This window comes from Lissotriton vulgaris, chromosome 1_2 (assembly GCF_964263255.1).
Source record: "Lissotriton vulgaris chromosome 1_2, aLisVul1.2, whole genome shotgun sequence".
Classification (NCBI taxonomy): domain Eukaryota; kingdom Metazoa; phylum Chordata; class Amphibia; order Caudata; family Salamandridae; genus Lissotriton; species Lissotriton vulgaris.
This window is the reverse complement of record NC_141686.1, coordinates 338,564,473-338,590,473: the sequence shown is the minus strand read 5'-3', so window position 1 is coordinate 338,590,473 and position 26,001 is coordinate 338,564,473. Positions and strand designations below refer to the sequence as shown.

Genomic DNA, 26,001 nt, shown 5'->3' with positions numbered 1-26,001 from the left:
GTGAGCAAACAAAATCCAAGAGGAGCAAACGGTGCATTACAGGAGGAAAAAGTGACACGTGCAGGTTACAAAAGCGTACAAAGTACAAGTAGAGGTATAATACTGCAATACATGGAGGACACTCAGGCACAAGAACAAACGTTACGTGGGCAACGATGGCGCTTGTGCAAGTATCAAAAGCAAACAAAATGTAAGAGGAGCAAACAGTGTGTTACAAGAGAAAAGTGGCGTGTGCAAGTTACAAAAGAGTACCAGACACAGGTAGAAGGATAATACTGCAATAAATGGCAGACTCTCAAACCACAAGAACACACCGTTCTGGAAGCATTCCCGATCCCTTTGCTGCTGGCACTTTTATGAAAGAAATGAAATAAGAGCCAAATACCCCTGGGAACCTGTTTTCCTTTTCTTAGCGAGGGAAGAGCGTTGCTAGGAGCCGCCAGCTTACAACAAAGCCACGTGATTTGTAAGAAACGAGTGGGTTGAAGGAAGTCCAGGCAAACACAACATACCAGGTGTCAGGTGCTCGGGGCGCGCTGGACAATGGGAGGCCGAGGTGTATATTAGCAAGGGCCTCGAGGAGGAAGTGAAGAGACAGAGCCCCAGTCTTTGAAGGAGGAAGAGGCCTAATCAGGAGCTGCCAGGGACACAGACCCTCTGCAGACCCCGGGAGGTGAGGCTTGAATGTCACTGGCACCTGTGCCCTCCCTCCCCCTCACCCCCGTCGGTGCCCCTCCGTGCCATGTGCTGGTCTGAGGCGGGGCATTCATACCCTCCCTTGCTTCCTTCTTTGCAGAAGCAGAAAGGACCGAGGTGCAGAGAGCCGGCCTGAGGGCAGCTGTGAGAGGTGCGACCGGCGCACACCCCTGACCCCTCACCGACCGAAGGCTCCCCCGACCGAGGCTCCCCCGACAGAGGCTCCTGTCAGCATCAGAGGAGAGATGTCCGACCACCTGGCACTCGCGCTGCTGCCCGGGAGGTAAGGGGCGCGCGCTCTGCTTCTGGGGGGCTCCAGGGAACAGGAGCCCCCGATGGAGGGCACTCATGCAATCATGAACTACACTCGTAGCGCTTCAAAGAGCGCTAGCTTCATCTAGGAACTATGTCACCTCCGTGTGATCGTGGCACTGCAGAGAGGGCGCCGGGTACTTTCGACCCTCCGCGCGCTGCAGTGGCATAGGATCAATGACTTGCACAAGAGCACACGATGTGTTTCTAATTCTAACACGACCACCTGCCACTTCTAAGACAGATGAAATGGCAAGTTGAATGACAGACCTGTGCCGTCTGTTACATTCTATGTTTATATGTAGTCCGTCAATATATATGCTGTGTTATATTAGGTTCACACCTTATGTTATATTAGCATGCGCTCTGTGTCCTTTTGTTTGGGGTTCAACATTCCATATAGATTGTTGTCATCAACATTCCACCTTGTTGGCTTCAGTTACCTCTGAGGATCAACCTGAGCGGATGCTAAGCCGTGCTGCCAACAGATCTGTTTTTCTACAATCTGCAGTTTATTCATTTTAACCCAACCAGAGTCCTTTTTTTCCTTTCTGCAGCTTTGTGCACTCTACGAGGGGGTAGAGGATAAATCGCATGACACATGTTGTGTGCACAACAGGTGCGCTATCCTTTCAACATACGAGGGAGTAGAGTATCAATCGCATACGACAGGTCGTGTGAACAACAGAGGCGAGCCATCCTTTCAACGTACGAGGGGGTAGAGGATAAATCGCATAAGACAGGTCGTGTGCACAACAAAGGCGCACCATCCTTTCAACGTACGAGGGGGTAGAGGATAAATCGCATAAAACAGGTCGTGTGCACAACAAAGGCGCACCATCCTTTCAACGTACGAGGGAGTAGAGGATAAATCGCATAAGACAGGTCGTGTGAACAACAGAGGCGAGCCATCCTTTCAACGTACGAGGGGGTAGAGGATAAATCGCATAAGACAGGTCGTGTGCACAACAAAGGCGCACCATCCTTTCAACGTACAAGGGGGTAGAGGATAAATCGCATAAAACAGGTCGTGTGCACAACAAAGGCGCACCATCCTTTCAACGTACGAGGGGGTAGAGGATAAATCGCATAAAACAGGTCGTGTGCACAACAAAGGCGCACCATCCTTTCAACGTACGAGGGAGTAGAGGATAAATCGCATAAGACAGGTCGTGTGCACAACAAAGGCGCACCATCCTTTCAACGTACGAGGGGGTAGAGGATAAATCGCATAAAACAGGTCGTGTGCACAACAAAGGCGCACCATCCTTTCAATTTCAATTTCAATTTCAATTTCAAAAGCTTTTATTCGATTTGTAAACAAATCATACAAGCAAAACATGAGATCAGTTCATTGCATTAAAAGATTGTTATAAAATACGAAATTTATACAGGGGAATCAAGATATTTCATAAGGGAATAGGACACATACTGACATACGTTTAAACATTGGATCACAATTAAAACATAAAGGTGACCAAATGGTACAGAAGTTAAAATCGTACAGACAGGAATAAATATATTTGTCGCAAAATGCTTATACTGGCAGCTGTACGTTGAATAACAAGCCCCTGCCTAAGTCATGGGATATGTAAATTTTTTTGGTTTAAGATGTAAGTACAGACAGGAAAGTATAGGAATATAACAACACTAAACATTTCCTGGCAGCTGTACCATGAAGATATAAAAGATCAAAAGAAAGAAACATGTACAGACAGGATTGAGGATAAGTTATCACTGCTAAAAGATGCTCGCCCTGGCAGCTGTACATTTTATGAAGGTACAGACAGGAATATAAAAATCATAGCAATACAATACTTTTCCTGGCAGCTGTACATTTCAAAATGAAAATGGCAACAAAAAAGCAAATGTCCACATTTTCTAAAGCTGATAGTAACACAAGGGCTTTCTTAAAAGACCGTATATTATTTTTTATTTATTTATTTTTAAGTTTTGTAGAGCGCGTAGTCACCACGAGGGTATCCCAGCGCTAGAACCTTGTAACTCATGGGGGGGAGCGGGTAGGTAAGAGACTGGTTTAGGGGAAGAGGAGAGTTTTGAGGGTTTTTCTGAACCGGAGTAGATCAGGCTCTGTTCTGAGGTTCAGGGGGAGTGCGTTCCACTTGAGTCCGGTGTTTACCGAGAAGCGGCGGCCCCCTATCCGGGCCTTTTTCACCTTGGGGATCGTGATAAGGTTTCCGTGCTCTGAGCGGAGCGCTCTCGTGGGTCTGTAGGGGGTGATCCAATTGTTTAGTATGGGGGGGCCGGTGTTATGGAGAGCCTTGTGGGCCAGGCAGAGGGCCTTGAACGTGACCCTTTCTTTGATCGGGAGCCAGTGTAGCTTCCTAAGAGCGGGTTTGGCCGAAGATCTGGCCGGGGTGCTTGTTAGGAGTCTGGCAGCGGCGTTTTGGGCCTTTTGCAGAATTTGGAAGGTGGATTCCGGGGCGCCCAGGTAGATGGCGTTGCTATAATCCAGCCTGGATAGGATTAAGCCCCGGATCAGCGTAAGGCGCGACTGGAGGGGTAGGAGAGGGATTACTTTCCTGCAGGATTTAAGTAACCCGTAGCAGGTTCCAGCAGTCTTTCTGGCCTGGGTCCGGAAGGTAAGGTCGGTCTCCAGCCACACACCGAGGCTCTTGACCTCCTTTTTGGGAGTGGGAGGATCGCCCATGCAGGCGGGCCAGAAGTTGGAAGGGATGTTGATGGTTTTTTGTCCAAGGACCAGGATCTCTGTCTTGGAGCCATTGAGCTTCAAGGCGGAGTCGCTCATCCACTGGTATACGCTGGAGAGGCAGTCGTGGAGGTTGGAGGGCTCGAGTTTGGGGTGGGAGAGTGTAACCACCAGTTGTGTGTCGTCGGCGTAGCTGACGATAGTGACTCCGAAGGGTGAGACAAGTTCCTCCAGTGGGGCCATATAAACGTTAAATAACGTAGGGCTCAGAGAGGAGCCCTGTGGCACACCGCACTGGAGGGGGATGGAAGATGAGCGGCTTTCGCCTTCCCATACTTGATAGGAGCGTCGGGAGAGAAAGGACGAGAGCCACATCAGGGCTTTGCCCTTGACCCCGACAGTCCCGAGGCGGTGGATTAGAACCTGGTGGCTGACCGTATCAAAGGCCGCACTCAGGTCTAGGAGGACCACTGCCACTGATCCTCCTGAGTCGATAATTTCCCTGGTTCTTTCCACTGCCACAAGGAGTGCAGTGTCTGTGCCTTGGCCAGGTCTGAAGCCAGTCTGCGAGTCATTGAGAAGATGGTTTGACTCGAGGTATTGTGACAACTTTTTGTTAACTAATTTTTCGGCGACTTTGCCTATCCAGGGGAGAAGTGAAATGGGTCTGTAGTTGGAGAGGTCGGTAGGGTCAAGCGACGGTTTCTTGAGAAGCGCTTTGACTACGGCTTCCTTCCAGGTGGAAGGGACCACTCCTTGCTCCAGTGAGATATTGATCAGGGCAGTTAGTTGAGGGACTATAGTCTGCACAATGATTTTTGCGAAGCGTATGGGGACCGGGTCGCTAGGGGCTCCGCTCTTGGTTGAGGCAAATGTGATTCTTACTTCCTCTTCTGAGACTGGGCCAAGCGACTCTAGAAAGGGTTTGTCTACGGGAGGCGCTTTGTCTACGAGAGGCGCCAGCTCCTTGGCTCTTTCTGAGATGTTGGAGTTGGCAGGTGGGAGGGAGGAGAGTATTTTTTTTATTTTTTCATCGAAGAAGGAGGCCAACATGGCACATTTTTCCTCTGCTTCTTTGGGGTCCATGGGTTTCTGGGGGGGGGGCAGGGACACGGAGGAGTTCTTTAAAAATGGAGAAGGTCTCCTTGGATGAGCAGGCAGAATTTTTTATCTTTTCTTCAAAATAAGTCTTTTTAGCGTCATGTAGGGCTTGTTTATAAGCTTTCATGGAGCAGAGGTAGGCGCTTTTCTCCTCAGCTGATTTGTATTTTCTCCATCGGCGTTCTGTCTTTTTGCAGTGTTTTTTGAGAGAGGCAAGGGCGGGTGTGTACCAGGGGGAGGGACTGATTCTTTTCATGTGTTTTAGCGAGGTGGTTAGTGGAATGAAGCTATCTAGGGGTTGAACTAGCCAATCCATGAGTTCTCTGTCCGCGGTATTGGGGTCCGTGGATAAAGAGGGGATGGTATTGCGTAGTTTGGCTTCCCATGCCTCTGGAACTAATTTATGCCATCGTCTGGTTTGTACCCTGGTTTTATGAGGGGGCCCTGGTGATGTCTCGAGTGACCAGTGCATTGGTATCAGCATGTGGTCTGTCCAGGGCAGGGGGGTGGGGTCCTGGGCGTACAGGTTCGCAATGTTAGAGAAAATGGGGTCTAGGAGTTGACCCTTCTCGTGGGTGGCTTTAGGATTTAGCAGGAGGAGGTCAGCTGTGGTGAGATCTGCAAGCAGGTTAGCTGCGGTATTATTCGTGGGGTCCAAAAAATGAATATTAAAGTCCCCTAGGAGGAGGAAATTAGAGACCGAGATGGACTTGAGTAAGATATGGTCCATCAGAGTGCTGGTAAATTCCCCTAGGGATCCTGGGGGTCGGTACACAAGTAATCCGGAAAGGGAGGTGGAAGGAGAGATCTGGATAGTGAAATAGCAGTTCTCACAATCTTTAACAGATCCGGTCTCGATTCTGCATTTGAGGTGATCTTTAAAAAGTATGGCTAGGCCTCCGCCTCTACCGATTGGCCTATTTAGGCAGCATATTTGGTAGCCGGGGGGAGTTGCATTGGCCACATCGAAGTCGTTGTGCGGGGTTAGCCAAGTTTCTGTCAAAAATAGCAGATCTAGCCGTGAGTCCTGGACAAGGATGTTGATTTCATGGGCATGCTTTACCAAGGATCTGCAATTCAGAAGACCAAGCCGGAGACCTGGGTGGCGTTCCATTTCCTCGGGGTTGTTACAGAGGGTGCATCCTACATAGGGTGTGTCCTCCTTGTGGATGTATTTACACTGGGGGAGTTTTCCCCTGTTCCAGGCAAGCAGTGAGTCTCTGGGGTATGTGATGCCAATTTGCAGATTGGGCATAGTGGCTGGGCCTAAGGCCGTCTTGGCCCAGACGGGCCCAGACGGGCATGCCTTTGGCGCGCCTTCGGCGCGCTGACGGCGCGCCCGCTGCGCCCGTCCGCTGCGCGTCCGGTAATTGCACATGATTTTATAGGGGGAAAGGGGCGGGTGGGCGTGGCCTCTGGGTGGGCGTGGCCTGTTTACCTCGCCGTCAATGGCGTCTTAATAGTTAAGGAGCCGGTTCCTACGTTGCAGCGAAGGGTCGCTGTTTGGCGCTTCTGTCGCCTGATTAGTGCTGATAAGGGTGAGTGAGGTATTTTTAAAAAACAGATAGTACACGCAGTGAAAATTCACGAAGACAAGTTTAAAATTGCAAGGTGTCTCCCGGCTTCCGCCTCAGGAGAATTACAGGTTCTGTTTAGGTGAGCTGGAGGCAGCGTTTTTATACAATCGAGCGAGGGCGGGTGGGCGTGGCCTCTGGGTGGGCGTGGCCTGTTTACCTCGCCGTCAATGGCGTCTTAATAGTTAAGGAGCCGGTTCCTACGTTGCAGCGAAGGGTCGCTGTTTGGCGCTTCTGTCGCCTGATTAGTGCTGATAAGGGTGAGTGAGGTATTTTTAAAAAACAGATAGTACACGCAGTGAAAATTCACGAAAACAAGTTTAAAATTGCAAGGTGTCTCCCGGCTTCCGCCTCAGGAGAATTACAGGTTCTGTTTAGGTGAGCTGGAGGCAGCGTTTTTATACAATCGAGCGAGGGCGGGTGGGCGTGGCCTCTGGGTGGGCGTGGCCTGTTTACCTCGCCGTCAATGGCGTCTTAATAGTTAAGGAGCCGGTTCCTACGTTGCAGCGAAGGGTCGCTGTTTGGCGCTTCTGTCGCCTGATTAGTGCTGATAAGGGTGAGTGAGGTATTTTTAAAAAACAGATAGTACACGCAGTGAAAATTCACGAAGACAAGTTTAAAATTGCAAGGTGTCTCCCGGCTTCCGCCTCAGGAGAATTACAGGTTTAATAAATATAGGTTTTAAATACCTTAATCTTAAAAAGTGATAAAATTTACAAAAAAGTAAGAAATGGCAGCAACTCTGGCATGAAACGTTGTCACAAGGGCAGGGGGTTTCAGATTTCTGTTTCTGTACTGGGAACGCAACTAAATGGTGTACAATACCCAATCTGACGCGGGTTAAAACATATTGATGAGATGGGCGGCAGACATATAGGAGATAGGCTTGGAACCCCGATGGTAAGTTAAGTTCTCTATAGAACTTCACAGTAGCTAGCTTACCATATGCCTCATCACGCCCTTTCTTTTTATACATTAGAAAAGTTTGTTTGATCTCTTTTTTGGGTATTTCTACCGCAAGTTCGGGGTCGAGAAGAACATCGATATCAAACAAAGTTTTAAACCAAAAACGGATGTATTTCAGCCAAAGAATACGTAAGGAAAAGTCCAGGCCTATACAATCAAGAATAATTTCTTGAGTGAATCGAGTTTCTGGCTTAGCCCAAATAGAACGCCACAATAAGAGTGGACGAACGGCTGCTAAGTCCGAGATAAACTCAACCCCAACCTCGTCGTGAATTAGTTGAATGGAAGCGGAGTGGGGGACACATAGCACTCTTCTTAGGAACTTGTTCTCCTCTTTTTGGAGAGAGGTGCCATCTATGTGGCCCCACACCCCTGCCCCATACAATGCCGAGGGAACACAGCGAATATTATAGATATTAATCATGTCTCGAATGCTTCTTGAACCAAGCTTGGAAGCAAATCGAAAAACGCTGCTGGTGGAGCGAGTCATTTTCGACCTGGCATTGTCAAGCTCTGATTTCCAGGACCCATCATTAGCATAGGTGATTCCTAGGTAACAAAATGTTTTAACTTGTAACATTTTATCACTGTCTAGATAAAAATTGGACTTCAGTTTATTGGCTGACTCACCGCACCATCCTTTCAACGTACGAGGGAGTAGAGGATAAATCGCATAAGACAGGTCGTGTGCACAACAAAGGCGCACCATCCTTTCAACGTACGAGGGGGTAGAGGATAAATCGCATAAAACAGGTCGTGTGCACAACAAAGGCGCACCATCCTTTCAACGTACGAGGGAGTAGAGGATAAATCGCATAAGACAGGTCGTGTGAACAACAGAGGCGAGCCATCCTTTCAACATACGAGGGGGTAGAGGATAAATCGCATAAGACAGGTTGTGTGCACAACAGAGGCGAGCCATCCTTTCAACGTACGAGGGGGTAGAGGATAAATCGCATAAGACAGGTCGTGTGAACAACAGAGGCGAGCCATCCTTTCAACGTACGAGGGAGTAGAGGATACATCGCATGACACATGTTGTATGCACAACAGAGGCGAGCCATCCTTTCAACATACGAGGGGGTAGAGGATAAATCGCATAAGACAGGTCGTGTGCACAACAAAGGCGCACCATCCTTTCAACGTACGAGGGGGTAGAGGATAAATCGCATAAAACAGGTCGTGTGCACAGCAAAGGCGCACCATCCTTTCAACGTACGAGGGAGTAGAGGATAAATCGCATAAGACAGGTCGTGTGAACAACAGAGGCGCACCATCCTTTCAACGTACGAGAGCGTAGAGGATAAATCGCATAAAACAGGTCGTATGCACAACAGAGGTCCGCCATCCTTTCAAAGTACGAAGGAGTAGAGGATAAATCGCATAAAACATGTTGTGTGCACAACAGAGGCGAGCCATCCTTTCAATGTATGAGGGAGTAGAGAATAAATCGCATAAAACATGTTGTGTGCACAACAGAGGCGCACCATCCTTTCAACGTACGAGAGCGTAGAGGATAAATCACATAAAACAGGTCGTGTGCCCAACAGAGGTGCGCCATCCTTTCAACGTACGAGGGGGACGCTGTGCTTTGCAATATCTCATGATAGGAGAGATGAGGGGCACTTTTGCTGGTGGTAGTGAGAGAATACGAAGAGGCAGTCATGGGACGTGGGGGCACTGAAAGTGATTGTTGCATCGGGTACCGCCAGCGCTAAAGCCGGCCGTGTAACCCCGTCAGAGTCCTTTTTTCCTTTCTGCAGCTTTGTGCACTCTACGAGGGGGTAGAGGATAAATCGCATGACACATGTTGTGTGCACAACAGGTGCGCTCTCCTTTTAACATACGAGGGGGTAGAGGATAAATCGCATAAGACAGGTCGTGTGAACAACAGAGGTGAGCCATCCTTTCAACGTACGAGGGGGTAGAGGATAAATCGCATAAAACATGTTGTGTGCAAAACAGAGGAGCACCATCCTTTCTACGTACAAGAGCGTAGAGGATAAATCGCATAAAACAGGTCGTGTGCACTTCAGAGGTGCACCATCCTTTCAATGTACGAGGGAGTGGAGAATAAATCGCATAAAACATGTTGTGTCCCCATAGAGGCGCACCATCCTTTCAACGTACGAGGGGGTAGAGGATAAATCACATAAAACATGTTGTGTGCACAACAGAGGTGCACCATCCTTTCAACGTACGAGAGCGTAGAGGATAAATCGCATAAGACAGGTCGTGTGAACAACAGAGGCGCACCATCCTTTCAACGTAGGAGAGCGTATAGGATAAATCGCATAAAACAGGTCATGTGCACAACAGAGGTGCACCATCCTTTCAATGTTTGAGAGCGTAGATGATAAATCGCATAAAACATGTTGTGTGCACAACAGAGGCGCACCATCCTTTCAACGTACGAGAGGGTAGAGGATAAATTGCATAAGACAGGTCGTGTAAACAACAGAGGCGAGCCATCCTTTCAACGTACGAGGGAGTGGAGAATAAATCGCATAAAACATGTTGTGTGCACAACAGAGGCGCACCATCCTTTCAACTTACGAGGGAGTAGGGAATAAATCGCATAAAACCGGTCGTGTGCACAACAGAAGCTCACCAGCCTTTCAGCGTACCAGGGGGTAGAGGATAAAGCGCATAAAACATGTTGTGTGCACAACAGAGGTGCACCATCCTTTCAACATAAAATGGGGTAGAGGATAAATGGCATAAAACATGTGTGCACAACAGAGGTGCACCATCCTTTCAACGTACGAGAGCGTAGAGGATAAATCGCATAAAACAGGTTGTGTGCACAACAGAGGTGCACCATCCTTTCAACGTACGAGGGAGTAGAGAATAAATCGCATAAAACAGGTAGTGTGCACAACAGAGGCACAGCAAACCTTTCATTGTACGAGGGGGTAGAGAATAAATCGCATAAAACAGGTTGTGTGCACAACAGAGGCTCACCACCCTTTCAACATATCGCTTATTCAATAGCAAACTGTGGCTGTAATTTGGGAACTCATGCAGATGAGGGCATGGACAAATTCGGGTTTCTGTGCCTCCTTCCTCTTTCTGACCCTCCATTGTCTGTGCCCTCTTTTGTGTTGCCCACCTTTGAGATGTCATGCAGCAGATAACTCGGCTGGCTTGGACTTTGTTTGCAAGCTCCAGCATATGAAAACCAAACCTGTTGACATTTTGCTTGTGCTTGTTTGTTAAAATTCTGCATCTCTACTATTTTGCTAAACTCAGTGATAGGTGTTTGGAAATTCAGAGGCGCATGTGTGTCGTTGATCCAGTTATTTACCAGTAATGCCTGGTTACGTACCAGTAATGCCCGATTACTTATCAGTAATGCCCAGTTACTTACCAGTAATGCTCAGTTACTTACCAGTAATGCCCAGTAACATACTAGTAATGCCCGATTACATATCAGTAATGCCCAGTTACTTACCAGTAATGCTCGGTTACTTACCAGTAATGCCCAGTTACTTCCCAGTAATGCCCAGTTACCTACCGGTAATCTTTATTACTCCAAGCCCAGGTCTTCCTCTTCCATTCCTTACACATACAGGTAATGCCCGGTTACTTACCAGTAATGCCCAGTTACTTACCAGTAATGCTCGGTTACTTACCAGTAATACCGGGTTACTTACCAGTAATTACGGGTTACTTACCAGTAATGCTCGGTTACTTACCAGTAATGCCCGGTTACTTACCAGTAATGCCAGGTTACTTACCAGTTATGCCTGGTTACTTACCAGTAATGCCCGGTTACTTCCCAGTAATACCCAGTCATGTACCAGTAATGCCCGATTACTTACCAGTAATGCTCGGTTACTTACCTGTAATTCTCGGCTACTTACCAGTAATGCCCAGTTACTTACCAGTAAGCCCACTCACTTACCAGTAATTCCTTGTTACGTACCAGTAATATCCGGTTACGTGCCAGTAATGCCCTGTTACTTACCAGTAATGCTTGGTTACTTACCAGTAATACCCGGTTACTTACCAGTAAAGCCCGGTTACTTAAAAGTTATGCCCAGTTACTTACCAGTTATGCCTGGTTACCTACCGGTAATCTTTATTACTCCAAGCCAAGGTCTTCCTCTTCCATTCCTTACACCTAAAGGTAATGCACGGTTACTTACCAGTAATGCTTGGTTACTTACCAGTAATGCAGGGTTACTTACCAGTAATGCAGGGTTACTTACCAGTAATCCCGGGTTACTTACCAGTATTGCTCTGTTACTAACCAGTAATGCCTGGTTACTTACCAGTAATGCCAGGTTACTTACTAGTTATGCCTTGTTACTTACTAGTAATGCCCCCGGTTAATTACAGTAATGCCCGATTATTTATCAGTAATGCTCAGTTACTTACCAGTAATGCTGGGATACTCACCAGTAATGCCCGGTTACTTACCAGTAATGCCCTGTTACTTACCAGTAATCCCAGGTTACTTACTAGTAATGGCTGGTTACTTACCAGTAATGCCTGGTTACTTACCAGTAATACCGGGTTACTTACCAGTTATGTCTGGTTACTTACCACTAATGCTCGGTCACTTACCAGTAATGCCCGGTTACATACCAGTAATGCTCGGTTACTTACCAATTATGCCCAGTTACTTATCTGTAATGCCTGGTTACTTACCAGTAATGCCCGGTTACCTACCAGTAATCTTTATTACTCCAGGCCCAGGTCTTCCTCTTCCATTACTTACACATACAGGTAATGCCCGGTTACTTACCAGTAATGCTTGATTACTTACTAGTAATGCCGGGGTACTTACCAGTAATACCGGGTTACTAACCAATAATGCTCGGCTACTTACCAGTAATGCCTGGTTACTTACCAGTAATGCCCTGTTACTTACCAGTTATGCCCGGTTACTTACCAGTAATGCCCAGTTACTTACCAGTAATGTCCGGTTACATACCAGTTATGCCCGATTACTTACCAGTAATGCTTGGATACTTACATGTAATGCCGGGTTACTTACCAGTAATGCCCGGTTACTTTTCAGTAATGCCCAGTTACTTACCAGTAATGCCTAGTTACTTACTGGTAATGCCTTGTTACTTACCAGTTATGCCCAGTTACTTAGCAGTAATGCCCAAATACTTAGCAGTAATGCCCAGTTACGTACTAGTAATGCCCGATTACTTACCAGTAATACCCAGTTACTTACCAGTAATGCCCAGTTACTTACCAGTAATGCCCGGTTACTTATCAGTAATGCCCAGTTACGTATCAGTAATGCCCAGTTACTTACCAGTCAACAAGAGGATATCCTTCAAGCTCCTCATCCACGCCCACAAAGCACTCCACAAGACCGACCTAGCCTACCTCAACAGACAGCTCTCCTTCTACACCCACAACTGCAAGGTACGCTCCGCTGACCTCTCACTCGCCACCGTCCAGCACATCCGAAGAATAACCACCGGCGGGAGATCCTTCTCCCACCTCGCCGCCAAGACATTGACACCCTTCCACTGAGCCTACGACAGACCCAAGACCTGCTGACCTTCAGGGGGATACTAAAGATCTGGCTGTTCGATCAGTAGCAGCCCCCACCTCCACCCCAGCGCCTTGAGACCCTCTCGGGTCAATGCTTAACAAATGACTGATTGATTGATTAACTTACCAGTAATGCCTGGTTACTTATGAGTAATGCCCAGTAACGTACCAGTAATGCTCAATTACTTACCAGTAATACCTGATTACTTACCAGTAATGCTCGGTTACTTACCAGTAATACGTGGTTACTTACCTGTAATGCCTGGTTACTTACCAGTAATGCCCGGTTACGTATCAGTAATGCCCGGTTACTTACCAGAAATGCCCTGTTACGTATCAGTAATGCCTGGTTACTTACCAGTAATGCCCAATTACTTGCCAGAAATGTCCAATTACTTACCTGCAATCTTCATTAGTCCAAGCCCAGCTCTTTCTGTTCCATTCCTGTTCCATTCCTTACACATACAGGTAATGCCCGGTTACTTACCAGTAATGCCGGGGTTACATTCCAGTAACGACCGGTTACTTACTTGTAATGTCCGGGTTACTTACCAGTAAAGCCCGGTTACTTACCAGTAAGGCCCGGTTACTTACCAGTAATGCCCGGTTACGTATCAGTAATGCCCGGTAACTTACCATTAATGCCCGGGTTACTTACCAGTAATGCTCACTTACGTATCAGTAATGCCCAGTTACTTACCAGTAATGCCCGGTTACAGATTAGTAATGCCAGGTTACTTACCAGAAATGCCCAGTTACTTACCAGTAATGCCCAGTTACTTCCCTGTAATCTTCATTACTCGAAGCCCAGGTCTGCCAGTTCCATTCCTAACACATACAGTTAATGCCCAGTTACTCACCAGCAATGCCCAGTTACTTACCAGTAATGCCTTGTTACTTAGCAGTAATGCCCATTAACTTAGCAGTTATGCCCTGTTACTTAGCAGTATTGCCCAGTTACTTAGCAGTAATGCCCGGTTACTTACCTCTAATGCTCGGTTACTTACCAGTAGTGCACGGTTACTTACTAGTAATGCCCGGTTACTTACCAGTAATTCCCAGGCTACTTAGCAGTAATGCCTGGGTTACTTACCAGTAATGCCCACGTAACTTACCAGTAATGCCCGGTTACTTACAAGTAATGCCCAGGTTACTTACCAGTAATGGCTGGGTTACTTATCAGTAATGCCCGCGTTACTTACTATTAATGCCCCGTTACCTACCAGTAATGACCAGTTACCTACCAGTAATGACCAGTTACTTACTGGTAATCTTCATTACTCCAAGCCCAGGTCTTCCTGTTCCATTCCTTACACATACCGGTAATGCCCTGTTATTTATCAGTAGTGCCTGGTTACTTACTAGTAATGCCTGGTTACTTAACCAGTAATGGCTGGTTACATACCTGTAATGCCCCTTACTTAGCAGTAATGACCATTTACTTAGCACGTATGCCTGGTTACTTAGTAGTAATGCCTGGTTACTTACCTGTAATGCCTGGTTACTTACCAGTAATGCCCGGTAACTTACCGGTAATGCTTGGGTTACTTACCAGTAATGCCTGGGTTACTTTCTAGTAATGCCCGGTTACTTACCAGTAATTCCCAGGCTACTTACCAGTAATGCCCGATTACTTAGCAGTAATTCCCGGTTACTTACCAGTAATGCCTGGGTTACTTACCAGTAATGCCCACGTAACTTACCAGTAATGCCCAGTTACTTACCAGTAATGCCTGGGTTACTTACCAGTAATGTTTGTGTTGCTTACCAGTAATGCCTGGTTACTTACCAGTAATGCCTTGTTACTTACCAGTAATGCCTGGGTTATTTGCCAGTAATGCCCGCGATACTTACCAGTAACGCCCGTTACCTACCGGTAATGGCTGGGTTACTTACCAGTAATGCCCGGTTACTTACCAGTAATGCCCGGGTTACTTACCAGCAATTCCCGGTGTTAGACCTGTCAGCCCTAGGGTGGTCTTTCCCTGTGATTTTTTGCCCTTGCCTCATTTTTCCCACCTACTTTTTGTTGGCCCATAGGTCTTCGGGCACCTTTTCATAGCTAATCTGTGTTGGGGTGCAGGTGCTCTCTACTTCCAACATGGCTGCCACTGGCCCCTGCTACAGCAGCGTGGTCTTTTTAGTGTAGCACCCCAGTTGCCAGGAGCAGGCTGGGTCCCCATACAATGTTGCAACACCAGCCACCCAGCCCCTGTCCCTAGTTAGAGTGGAGAAGCTCCTGGAACCTTCCAGAAGAAAGGCGGACCTGACTTTTCCCGCCTTAGAGAGTGGTCACCTGACCTGGGCATATATAAGCAAGGGAGGGAACTTTTTCTAGTCAGTTGGGGCATCACTGACCTGGGGAACCCACGCAGGAGTTTTAGGTGGGAGGGCCTAGTGAGGAACCTATGCTACTGGGAGTGACAGGATTTAGGTGCTGCCTCTTAAGCTGGGTGAGGTGTCCAAAGCTAGCCCCCTGATCTGGCCCAGTGGTAGGGAACCCCAGGGCCCATCTGCAGTGACTGAGGAGAAATTCCTCAAGCCTTCAACTTATCACCCCCCCTTTTTTCTCTACTTCAAGAAACAAGCAACCAAGGGCGCAGGGCCATCCAAGCGCCAAGAAAACTGCTTCCTGGGACCAGGTACTGGACTGTGCTGCCCTGCGCATCCCCTGCCTACAATTGGGCCTACCTGTCTACCCCTGACTGAACTGTGGGCCAAGCGCTATAATTTGCTCCCATCCTGCTTGCCCTGAGCTAACTGTGCCCTTAAGACTCTAGCGCTGAAGCCCCCCTGTGAGGCACTGGTATTCTAAAGCGCTTTTCCCCCTCAGGAATCATGCTGTCAGTGAGGCGCTGCATCTGCCCCAAGCGCTCACCTGCTGTCTCCGAGCGCTGCGATAGCCTGTCGCTGTCTGCCACTGTCGCTCAGGGCATCAAATCACCACCACGGCCCTCGCAGCCTGAGGAAGGCCGCCGCGTAGTCCAGTCAGGCCTCGTTAGGCCTGAAGCCAAATCGCTGCCTCCATCACGTGACGGGGGCGTTCGGCCTCGTCATTGGCCGTGCCCCCGTTTCCCTGTGCCGCCATTGGTCCCGCGGCCCGGCCCACGCGGCTCCCTCATTGGCCGTCACCGCGGGCCCCGCTGACACGGTCCGGCGGCCGAAGAGAGCAGCACTTCACTACGGAGGGGCCGCTGAGCCTGAGAGCCCCCTCCGCTTGCCGCCTCAAACGCGAGTCTAGCTTCGCCCCGGCGCCGGGGCTCCAGAACCGCTCCCGCGTCGCACAGGGCCGGAGCTCCATTCCCCCCAAGTGGACACTTCGCAAGGGCCCTGGAGGGCCGAAGAACACAAGGTAACCCCCTGGGGAGGAGGGCGGTAGGCCGAGTGAGGCCCGAGGTCCCCCTCGCCCGGGGTTAGCTGAGACTGGGTCCTGTTGGCCCCCTTCTGAATGTGCCTCGAATATTTGGAGGCTGGAGGGTCAGACACTTTCCTCAGTATATCGTTTTACCTCCATATTTTCAAGCCTGAAATGTTCAAAGTGTACCATATTTACAAGCCTGAAATGTTCAAAGTGTACCATATTTACAAGCCTGAAATGTTCAAAGTATACCCTATTTACAAGCCTGTGAATGAGAGGGAGAGTCACTTCACTGTACTGAATTTTCTTGCAGAGGTGGACTTCCATAGTATTCTGATGATCTGATCTAGGTCGCAAGCTGTCCTGGATTCACGAGAAGAAAGGCTTGTCACAGATGACTAAAGGCTGTGTTCTTTGGAGTTCCTTGTTAGACTTATAAGTACTTGCTGATATGTTTTATTACCTGCTAGGAAAAGCGTCCATAAGAGGTTTGATGTGTTACGTAAACGCATTACTATAGTCGCTTCTTGTAGGATCCTCCAAGTTTATACAATTACCCCTTTGCCTGTCAAAGAGTCTGATGCGACAGGCGGGGTTAGTTAGTGCTTCATGGCTAGGTGAGCTGGTTATTATTGTTACTGAAATGTTCACCCATTCATAGTAAATGCAACCTGAACGTGATTCATGAAATGTCTTAATGAAATGCTTACCCGAAATGCTAATGAATTAACAATGCATCGCTCTATTTAAAAGCCTATATAAAAGATCTTGATTTCTTTCAAATACAACTACTGGTGTGGTCTCCATTATTGCGCCACTGTGTGTTTCATTGGATGAGTGTGTTAAATAGCTGCTTTACACGCAAGCCCCTGGCTGCCTTCCTGCTCGAGCCATGCTACCCCCAGGAGAGCTGGCGATCCCAGTTCTTACACCCGGTTACTTAGCAGTAATACCCGGTTACTTACCTGTAATTCCCTGTTACTTACCAGTAATGCCTGGGTTACTTACCAGTAATGCCCCGTTACTTACCAGTAATGCCCCGTTACTTACCAGTTATGCCCGGGTTTCTTACCAGTAATGCCCGGTTACTTACCAGTAATGTCTGGGTTACTTACCAGTAATGCCCAGGTTACTTAGCAGTAATGCCCAATTACTTACCTGTAATCATCATTAGTCCAAACTCAGCTATTCCCGTTCCAATCCTTACACATACAGGTAATACCCAGTTATTTATCAGTAATGCTTGGTAACTTACCAGTAATTCCTGGTTACTTACCAGTAACGCCCAGTTACTTACCAGTAGTGCCTGGTTACTTACTAGTAATGTCTGGTTACTTACCAGTAATGGCTGGTTACTTACCTGTAATGCCCCTTACTTAGTAGTAATGCCCATTTACTTAGCAGTTATGCCTGGTTACTTAGCAGTAATGCCTGGTTACTTACCTGTAATGCCTGGTTACTTACCAGTAATGCCCAGTATCTTACCGGTAATGCCTGGGTTACTTACCAGTAATGCCCCCGTTACTTACCAGTAATGCCCGGTTACTTACCAGTAATGCCCAGGTTACTTACCAGTAATGCCCCGTTACTTACTGGTAATCTTCATTACTCCAAGCCCAGGTCTTCCTGTTCCATTCCTTACACATACAGGTAATGCCCTGTTATTTATCAGTAGTGCCTTGTTACTTACTAGTAATGCCTGGTTACTTAACCAGTAATGCCCGGTTACTTTCCAGTAATGCTTGGTTACTTACCCTTAACCTTCATTACTTCAAGCCCAGGTCTTCCTGTTCCATTCGTACAAATACAGGTAATGAGTGGTTACTTACCTGTAATGCCCAGTTACTTACCAGTAATGCCTGGGTTACTTACCAGTAATGCCCTGTTACTTACCAGTAATGCCCGGTTACTTACCAGTAATGTCCAGGTTACTTAGCAGTAATGCCCAATTACTTACCTGTAATCTTTATTAGTCCAAGCCCAGCTCTTCCCGTTCCATTCCTTACATATACAGGTAATGCCCGGTTACTTATCAGTAATGCTTGGTAACTTACCAGTAATGCCTGGTTACTTACCAGTAATACCCAGTTACTTACCAGAAGTGCCTGGTTACTTATTAGTAATGCCTGGTTACTTACCAGTAATGGCTGGTTACTTACCTGTAATTCCCTTTTACTTAGCAGTTATGCCCGGTTACTTAGCAGTAATGCCTGGTTACTTACCTGCAATACCCGGTTACTTACCAGTAATGCCCGGTTACTTACCAGTAATGCCTGGAATACTTACCAGTAATGCCCAGTTACCTACCGGTAATCTTTATTACTACAAGCCCAGGTCTTCCTCTTCCATTACTTACACATACAGGTAATGCCCGGTTACTTACCAGTAATGCCCAGTTACTTACCAGTAATGCTCGGTTACTTACCAGTAATGCCGGGTTACTTACCAGTAATTACGGGTTACTTACCAGTAATGCTCAGTTACTTACCAGTAATGCCCGGTTACTTACCAGTAATGCCAGGTTACTTACCTGTTATACCTGGTTACTTACCAGTAATGCCCGGTTACTTCCCAGTAATACCCAGTTATGTACCAGTAATGCCTGATTACTTACCAGTAATGCTCGGTTACTTACCTGTAATTCCCGGCTACTTACCAGTAATGCCCAGTTACTTACCAGTAAGCCCACTCACTTACCAGTAATTCCTTGTTACGTACCAGTAATTTCCGGTTACGTGCCAGTAATGCCCTGTTACTTACCAGTAATGCTTGGTTACTTACCAGTAATACCCGGTTACTTACCAGTAAAGCCCGGTTACGTAAAGGTTATGCCCAGTTACTTACCAGTTATGCCTGGTTACCTACCAGTAATGCCCAGTTACCTACCGGTAATCTTTATTACTCCAAGCCCAGGTCTTCCTCTTCCATTCCTTACACATACAGGTAATGCCCGGTTACTTACCAGTAATGCTCGCTTACTTACCAGTAATGCAGGGTTACTTACCAGTAATGCAGGGTTACTTACCACTAATCCCGGGTTACTTACCAGTAATGCTCTGTTTCTAACCAGTAATGCCTGGTTACTTACCAGTAATGCCAGGTTACTTACCAGTTATGCCCTGTTACTTACTAGTAATGCCCCCGGTTACTTACAGTAATGCCCGATTATTTACCAGTAATGCTCAGTTACTTACCAGTAATGCTGGGATACTCACCAGTAATGCTCTGTTACTTACCAGTAATGCCAGGTTACTTACCAGTAAAGGCTGGTTACTTACCAGTAATGCCTGGTTACTTACCAGTAATGCTGGGTTACTTACCAGTTATGCCTGGTTACTTACCACTAATGCTCGGTTACTTACCAGAAATGCCCGGTTACTTACCAGTAATGTTCGGTTACTTACCAGTTATGCCCAGTTACTTACCAGTAATGCCTGGTTACTTACCAGTAATGCTTGGTTACTTACCAGTAATGCCTGGGTTACTTACCAGTGATGCCCGCGTTACTTACCAGTAATGCCCGGTTACTTACCAGTAATGCCCGGGTTACTTACCAGCAATGCCCGGTTACTTAGCAGTAATACCCGGCTTCTTACCTGTAATGCCCGGTTACTTACCAGTAATGCCCAGTTACTTACCAGTAATGCCTGGGCTACTTACCAGTAATGCCCAGTTACTTACCAGTAATGCCTTGTTACTTACCAGTAATGCCTGGGTTATTTACCAGTAATGCCCGCGATACTTACCAGTAACGCCTGGTTACCTACAGGTAATGGCTGGGTTACTTACCAGTAATGCCCGGCTACTTACCAGTAATGCCCGGGTTACTTACCAGCAATTCCCGGTTACTTAGCAGTAATACCTGGTTACTTACCTGTAATGCCCTGTTACTTAGCAGTAATGCCCATTTACTTATCATTTATGCCCGGTTACTTAGCAGTAATGCCTGGTTACTTACCTGCAATGCCCGGTTACTTACCAGTAATGTCCGGTTACTTAGCAGTAATACCTGGGTTACTTACCAGTAATAACCCCGTTACTTACCAGTAATGCCCGGTTACTTACCAGTAATGCCCGTTTACTTACCACTAATACCCGGGTTACTTACCAGTAATGCCTGGTCACTTAACAGTAATGCCTGGTTACTTGCCAGTAATGCCCGGTTACTTACCAGTAATGCCTGGTTACTTACCAGTAATGCCTGGTTACTTACCAGTAATGCCCATTTACTTACCGGTAATCTTCATTACTCCAAGCCCAGGTCTTCCAGTTTCATTCCATACGCATGTATTTAATGTCTCGTTACTTACCAGTAATGCCCAATTACTTACCTGTAATCTTTATTACTCCAAGCCCAGGTCTTCCCGTTCCATTCTTTACACATACAGGTAATGCCCAGTTACTCACCAGTAATGCCCAGTTACTTACCAGTAATGCCTCGTTACTTAGCAGTAATGCCCATTTACTTAGCAGTTATGCCCAGTTACTTAGCAGTAATGCTTGGTTACTTAGTAGTAATGCCGGGTTACTTATCTGTAATGTCCAGTTATTTACCAGTAATGCCCGTTTACTTACCAGTAATGCATGGGTTACTTACCAGTAATGCCTGCATTACTTACCAGTACTTACCAGCCCGGTTACTTATCAGGAATGCCAGGGTTACTTACCAGCAATGCCCGGTTACTTAGCAGTAATACCCGGTTACTTATATGTAATGCCCGGTTACTTACTAGTAATACCCGGTTACTTACCAGTTATGCCTGGGTTACTTACCAGTAATGCCTGTATTGCTTACCAGTAATGCCCGGTTACTTACCAGTAATGCTCAGTTACTTACCAGTAATGCCCAGTTACTAACTAGTAATGCCCGATTATTTACCAGTGATGCCCGTTTACTTAGCAGTAATACCTGGGTTACCTACCAGTAATACCCCTGTTACTTACCAGTAATGCCCGGCTACTTAGCAGTAATGCCCGGGTTACTTACCAGCAATTCTCGGTTACTTAGCAGTAATACCTGGTTACTTATCTGTAATGCCCTGTTACTTAGCAGTAATGCCCATTTACTTATCAGTTATGCCCGGTTACTTAGCAGTAATGCCCGGTTACTTAGCAGTAATACCTGGGTTACTTACCAGTAATACCCCGTTACTTACCAGTAATGCCCGGTTACTTACCAGTAATGCCCGGTTACTTACCACTAATACCCGGGTTACTTACCAGTAATGCCTGGTCAGTTAACAGTAATGCCTGGTTACTTGCCAGTAATGCCCGGTTACTTACCAGTAATGCCTGGTTACTTACCAGTAATGCCTGGTTACTTACCAGTAATGCCCATTTACTTACCAGTAATCTTCATTACTCCAAGCCCAGGTCTTCCAGTTTCATTCCATACACATGTATTTAATGTCTCGTTACTTACCAGTAATGCCCAATTACTTACCTTTAATCTTTATTACTCCAAGCCCAGGTCTTCCCGTTCCATTCTTTACACATACAGGTAATGCCCAGTTACTTACCAGTAATACCCGGTTACTTACCAGTTATGCCTGGTTACTTACCAGTAATGCCTGTATTGCTTACCAGTAATGCCTGGTTACTTACCAGTAATGCCCAGTTACTTACCAGTAATGCCCAGTTACTAACTAGTAATGCCCAGTTACTTACCAGTAATGCCCGGTTACTTAGCAGTAATACCTGGGTTACCTACCAGTAATACCCCCGTTACTTACCAGTAATGCCCGGTTACTTACCAGTAATGCCGGGTTACTTACCACTAATACCCGTGTTACTTACCAGTAATGCCCCGCTACTTACCAGTAATGCCCGAATACTTACAGTAATGCCCGGGTACTTACCAGTTATGCCTGGGCTACTTACCAGTAATGCCCAGGTTACTTAGCAGTAATGCCTGGTTACTTACCAGTAATGCCCATTTACTTACCGGTAATCTTCATTACTCCAAGCCCAGCTATTCCCGTTCCATTCCTTACACATACAGGTAATGCCTGGTTACTTATCCGTAATGCTTGGTTACTTACCAGTAATGCCCGGTTACTTACCAGTAATGCCTGGTCACTTAGCAGTAATGCCTGGTTACTTGCCAGTAATGCCCGGTTACTTGCCAGTAATGCCCGGTTACTTACCAGTAATGCCTGGTTACTTACCAGTAATGCCCATTTACTTACCGGTAATCTTCATTACTCCAAACCCAGGTCTTCCAGTTTCATTCCATACGCGTGTATTTAATGCCTCATTACTTACCAGTAATGCCCAATTACTTACCTGTAATCTTTATTACTCCAAGTCCAGGTCTTCCCGTTCCATTATTTACACATACGGGTAATGCCCAGTTACTCACCAGTAATGCCCAGTTACTTACCAGTAATGCCCATTTACTTAGCAGTTATGTCCGGTTACTTAGCAGTAATGCCCGGTTACTTACCAGTAGTGCCTAGTTACTTACTAGTAATTCCTGGTTACTTACCAATAATGCCTGGTTACTGACCAGTAATGCCGGGCTACTTACTAGTAATGCTTGGTTACTTACCCGTAACCTTCATTACTCCAAGCTCAGGTCTTCCTGTTCCATTCCTTACACATACAGGTAATGCCTGGGTTACTTACCAGTAATGCCCCGTTACTTACCAGTGTTGCCCGGTTACTTTCCAGTGATGCCCGGGCTATTTACCAGTAATGCCCGGTTACTTACCAGTAATGTCTGGGTTTCTTACCAGTAATGCCAAGGTTTCTTAGCAGTAATGCCCTATTACTTACCTGTAATCTTCATTAGTCCAAGCCCAGCTCTTCCCATTCCATTCCTTACACATACACGTAATGCCCGGTTACTTATCAGTAATGCTTGGTTACTTACCAGTAATGCTCGGTTACTTCCCAGTAATGCCTGGGTACTTACCAGTAATGCCCTGTTACTTACCAGTAAAGACCGGTTACTTACCGGTAAAGCCCGGTTACTTACCAGTAATGCCCATTTACTTACCTATAATGCCCGGCTACTTACCAGTAAAGCCTGTTTACTGACTAGTAATGCCCGGGACTACTTACCAGTAAAGACTGCTTAATTACCAGTACAGCCCAGTTACTTACCAGTAATGCCTGGTTACTTACCTGTAATGCCCGGTTACTTACCAGTAATGCCTGGTTACTTATCAGTAATTCTCGGTGACTTACCAGCAATGCCTGGTTACTTACCAGTAATACCCGGGTTACTTACCAGTAATGCCCAGGTTACTTACCAGTAATGATCGGTTATTTACCAGTAATGCCTGGCTACTTACCAGTAATGCCCAGGTTACTTACCAATAATGCCCAGTTACATACCAGTAATGCCTGGGTTACTTACCAGCAATTCCCGGTTACTTAGCAGCAATACCTGGTTACTTACCTGTAATGCCCTGTTACTTAGCAGTAATGCCCATTTACTTATCATTTATGCCTGGTTACTTAGCAGTAATGCCTGGTTACTTACCTGCAATGCCCGGTTACTTACCAGTAATGTCCGGTTACTTAGCAGTAATACCTGGGTTACTTACCAGTAATAACCCCGTTACTTACCAGTAATGCCCGGTTACTTACCAGTAATGCCCGGTTACTTACCACTAATACCCGGGTTACTTACCAGTAATGCCTGGTCACTTAACAGTAATGCCTGGTTACTTGCCAGTAATGCCCGGTTACTTACCAGTAATGCCTGGTTACTTACCAGTAATGCCTGGTTACTTACCAGTAATGCCCATTTACTTACCGGTAATCTTCATTACTCCAAGCCCAGGTCTTCCAGTTTTATTCCATACGCATGTATTTAATGTCTCGTTACTTACCAGTAATGCCCAATTACTTACCTGTAATCTTTATTACTCCAAGCCCAGGTCTTCCCGTTCCATTCTTTACACATACAGGTAATGCCCAGTTACTCACCAGTAATGCCCAGTTACTTACCAGTAATGCCTCGTTACTTAGCAGTAATGCCCATTTACTTAGCAGTTATGCCCAGTTACTTAGCAGTAATGCTTGGTTACTTAGTAGTAATGCCGGGTTACTTATCTGTAATGTCTGGTTATTTACCAGTAATGCCCGTTTACTTACCAGTAATGCATGGGTTACTTACCAGTAATGCCTGCATTACTTACCAGTACTTACCAGCCCGGTTACTTATCAGGAATGCCCGGGTTACTTACCAGCAATGCCCGGTTACTTAGCAGTAATACCCGGTTACTTATATGTAATGCCCGGTTACTTACTAGTAATACCCGGTTACTTACCAGTTATGCCTGGGTTACTTACCAGTAATGCCTGTATTGCTTACCAGTAATGCCCGGTTACTTACCAGTAATGCTCAGTTACTTACCAGTAATGCCCAGTTACTAACTAGTAATGCCCGATTATTTACCAGTGATGCCCGGTTACTTAGCAGTAATACCTGGGTTACCTACCAGTAATACCCCTGTTACTTACCAGTAATGCCCGGCTACTTACCAGTAATGCCCGGGTTACTTACCAGCAATTCTCGGTTACTTAGCAGTAATACCTGGTTACTTATCTGTAATGCCCTGTTACTTAGCAGTAATGCCCGGTTACTTAGCAGTAATGCCTGGTTACTTACCTGCAATGCCCGGTTACTTACCAGTAATGCCCGGTTACTTAGCAGTAATACCTGGGTTACTTACCAGTAATACCCTGTTACTTACCAGTAATGCCCGGTTACTTACCAGTAATGCCCGGTTACTTACCACTAATACCCGGGTTACTTACCAGTAATGCCTGGTCAGTTAACAGTAATGCCTGGTTACTTGCCAGTAATGCCCGGTTACTTACCAGTAATGCCTGGTTACTTACCAGTAATGCCTGGTTACTTACCAGTAATGCCCATTTACTTACCAGTAATCTTCATTACTCCAAGCCCAGGTCTTCCAGTTTCATTCCATACGCATGTATTTAATGTCTCGTTACTTACCAGTAATGCCCAATTACTTACCTTTAATCTTTATTACTCCAAGCCCAGGTCTTCCCGTTCCATTCTTTACACATACAGGTAATGCCCAGTTACCCACCAGTAATGCCCAGTTACTTACCAGTAATGCCTCGTTACTTAGCAGTAATGCCCATTTACTTAGCAGTTATGCCCAGTTACTTAGCAGTAATGCTTGGTTACTTAGTAGTAATGCCGGGTTACTTATCTGTAATGTCCGGTTATTTACCAGTAATGCCCGGTTACTTACCAGTAATGCATGGGTTACTTACCAGTAATGCCTGCATTACTTACCAGTACTTACCAGCCCGGTTACTTATCAGGAATGCCCGGGTTACTTACCAGCAATGCCCGGTTACTTAGCAGTAATACCCGGTAACTTACATGTAATGCCCGGTTACTTACCAGTAATACCCGGTTACTTACCAGTTATGCCTGGGTTACTTACCAGTAATGCCTGTATTGCTTACCAGTAATGCCCGGTTACTTACCAGTAATGCCCAGTTACTTACCAGTAATGCCCAGTTACTAACTAGTAATGCCCAGTTACTTACCAGTAATGCCCGGTTACTTAGCACTAATACCTGGGTTACCTACCAGTAATACCCCCGTTACTTACCAGTAATGCCCGGTTACTTACCAGTAATGCCGGGTTACTTACCACTAATACCCGTGTTACTTACCAGTAATGCCCCGCTACTTACCAGTAATGCCCGAATACTTACAGTGATGCCCGGGTTACTTACCAGTAATGCCCGGGTACTTACCAGTTATGCCTGGGTTACTTACCAGTAATGCCCAGGTTACTTAG

General features: G+C 46.5%; 1 protein-coding gene across 1 annotated transcript in view; it reads left to right on the top strand.

The window, feature by feature from the left end:
* The first annotated feature begins 479 nt into the window (after window positions 1-479).
* Window positions 480-26,001, top strand: part of LOC147736704 (GTPase IMAP family member 7-like) — a 300,921-nt gene continuing 275,399 nt past the window's right edge. The window contains exons 1-2 of the mRNA XM_086953428.1: window positions 480-673; window positions 797-979. Of these exons, the coding sequence (XP_086809554.1) occupies window positions 942-979 (38 nt within the window). The 5' untranslated portion in view covers window positions 480-673; window positions 797-941. The remainder of the gene's footprint in view (window positions 674-796; window positions 980-26,001) is intronic.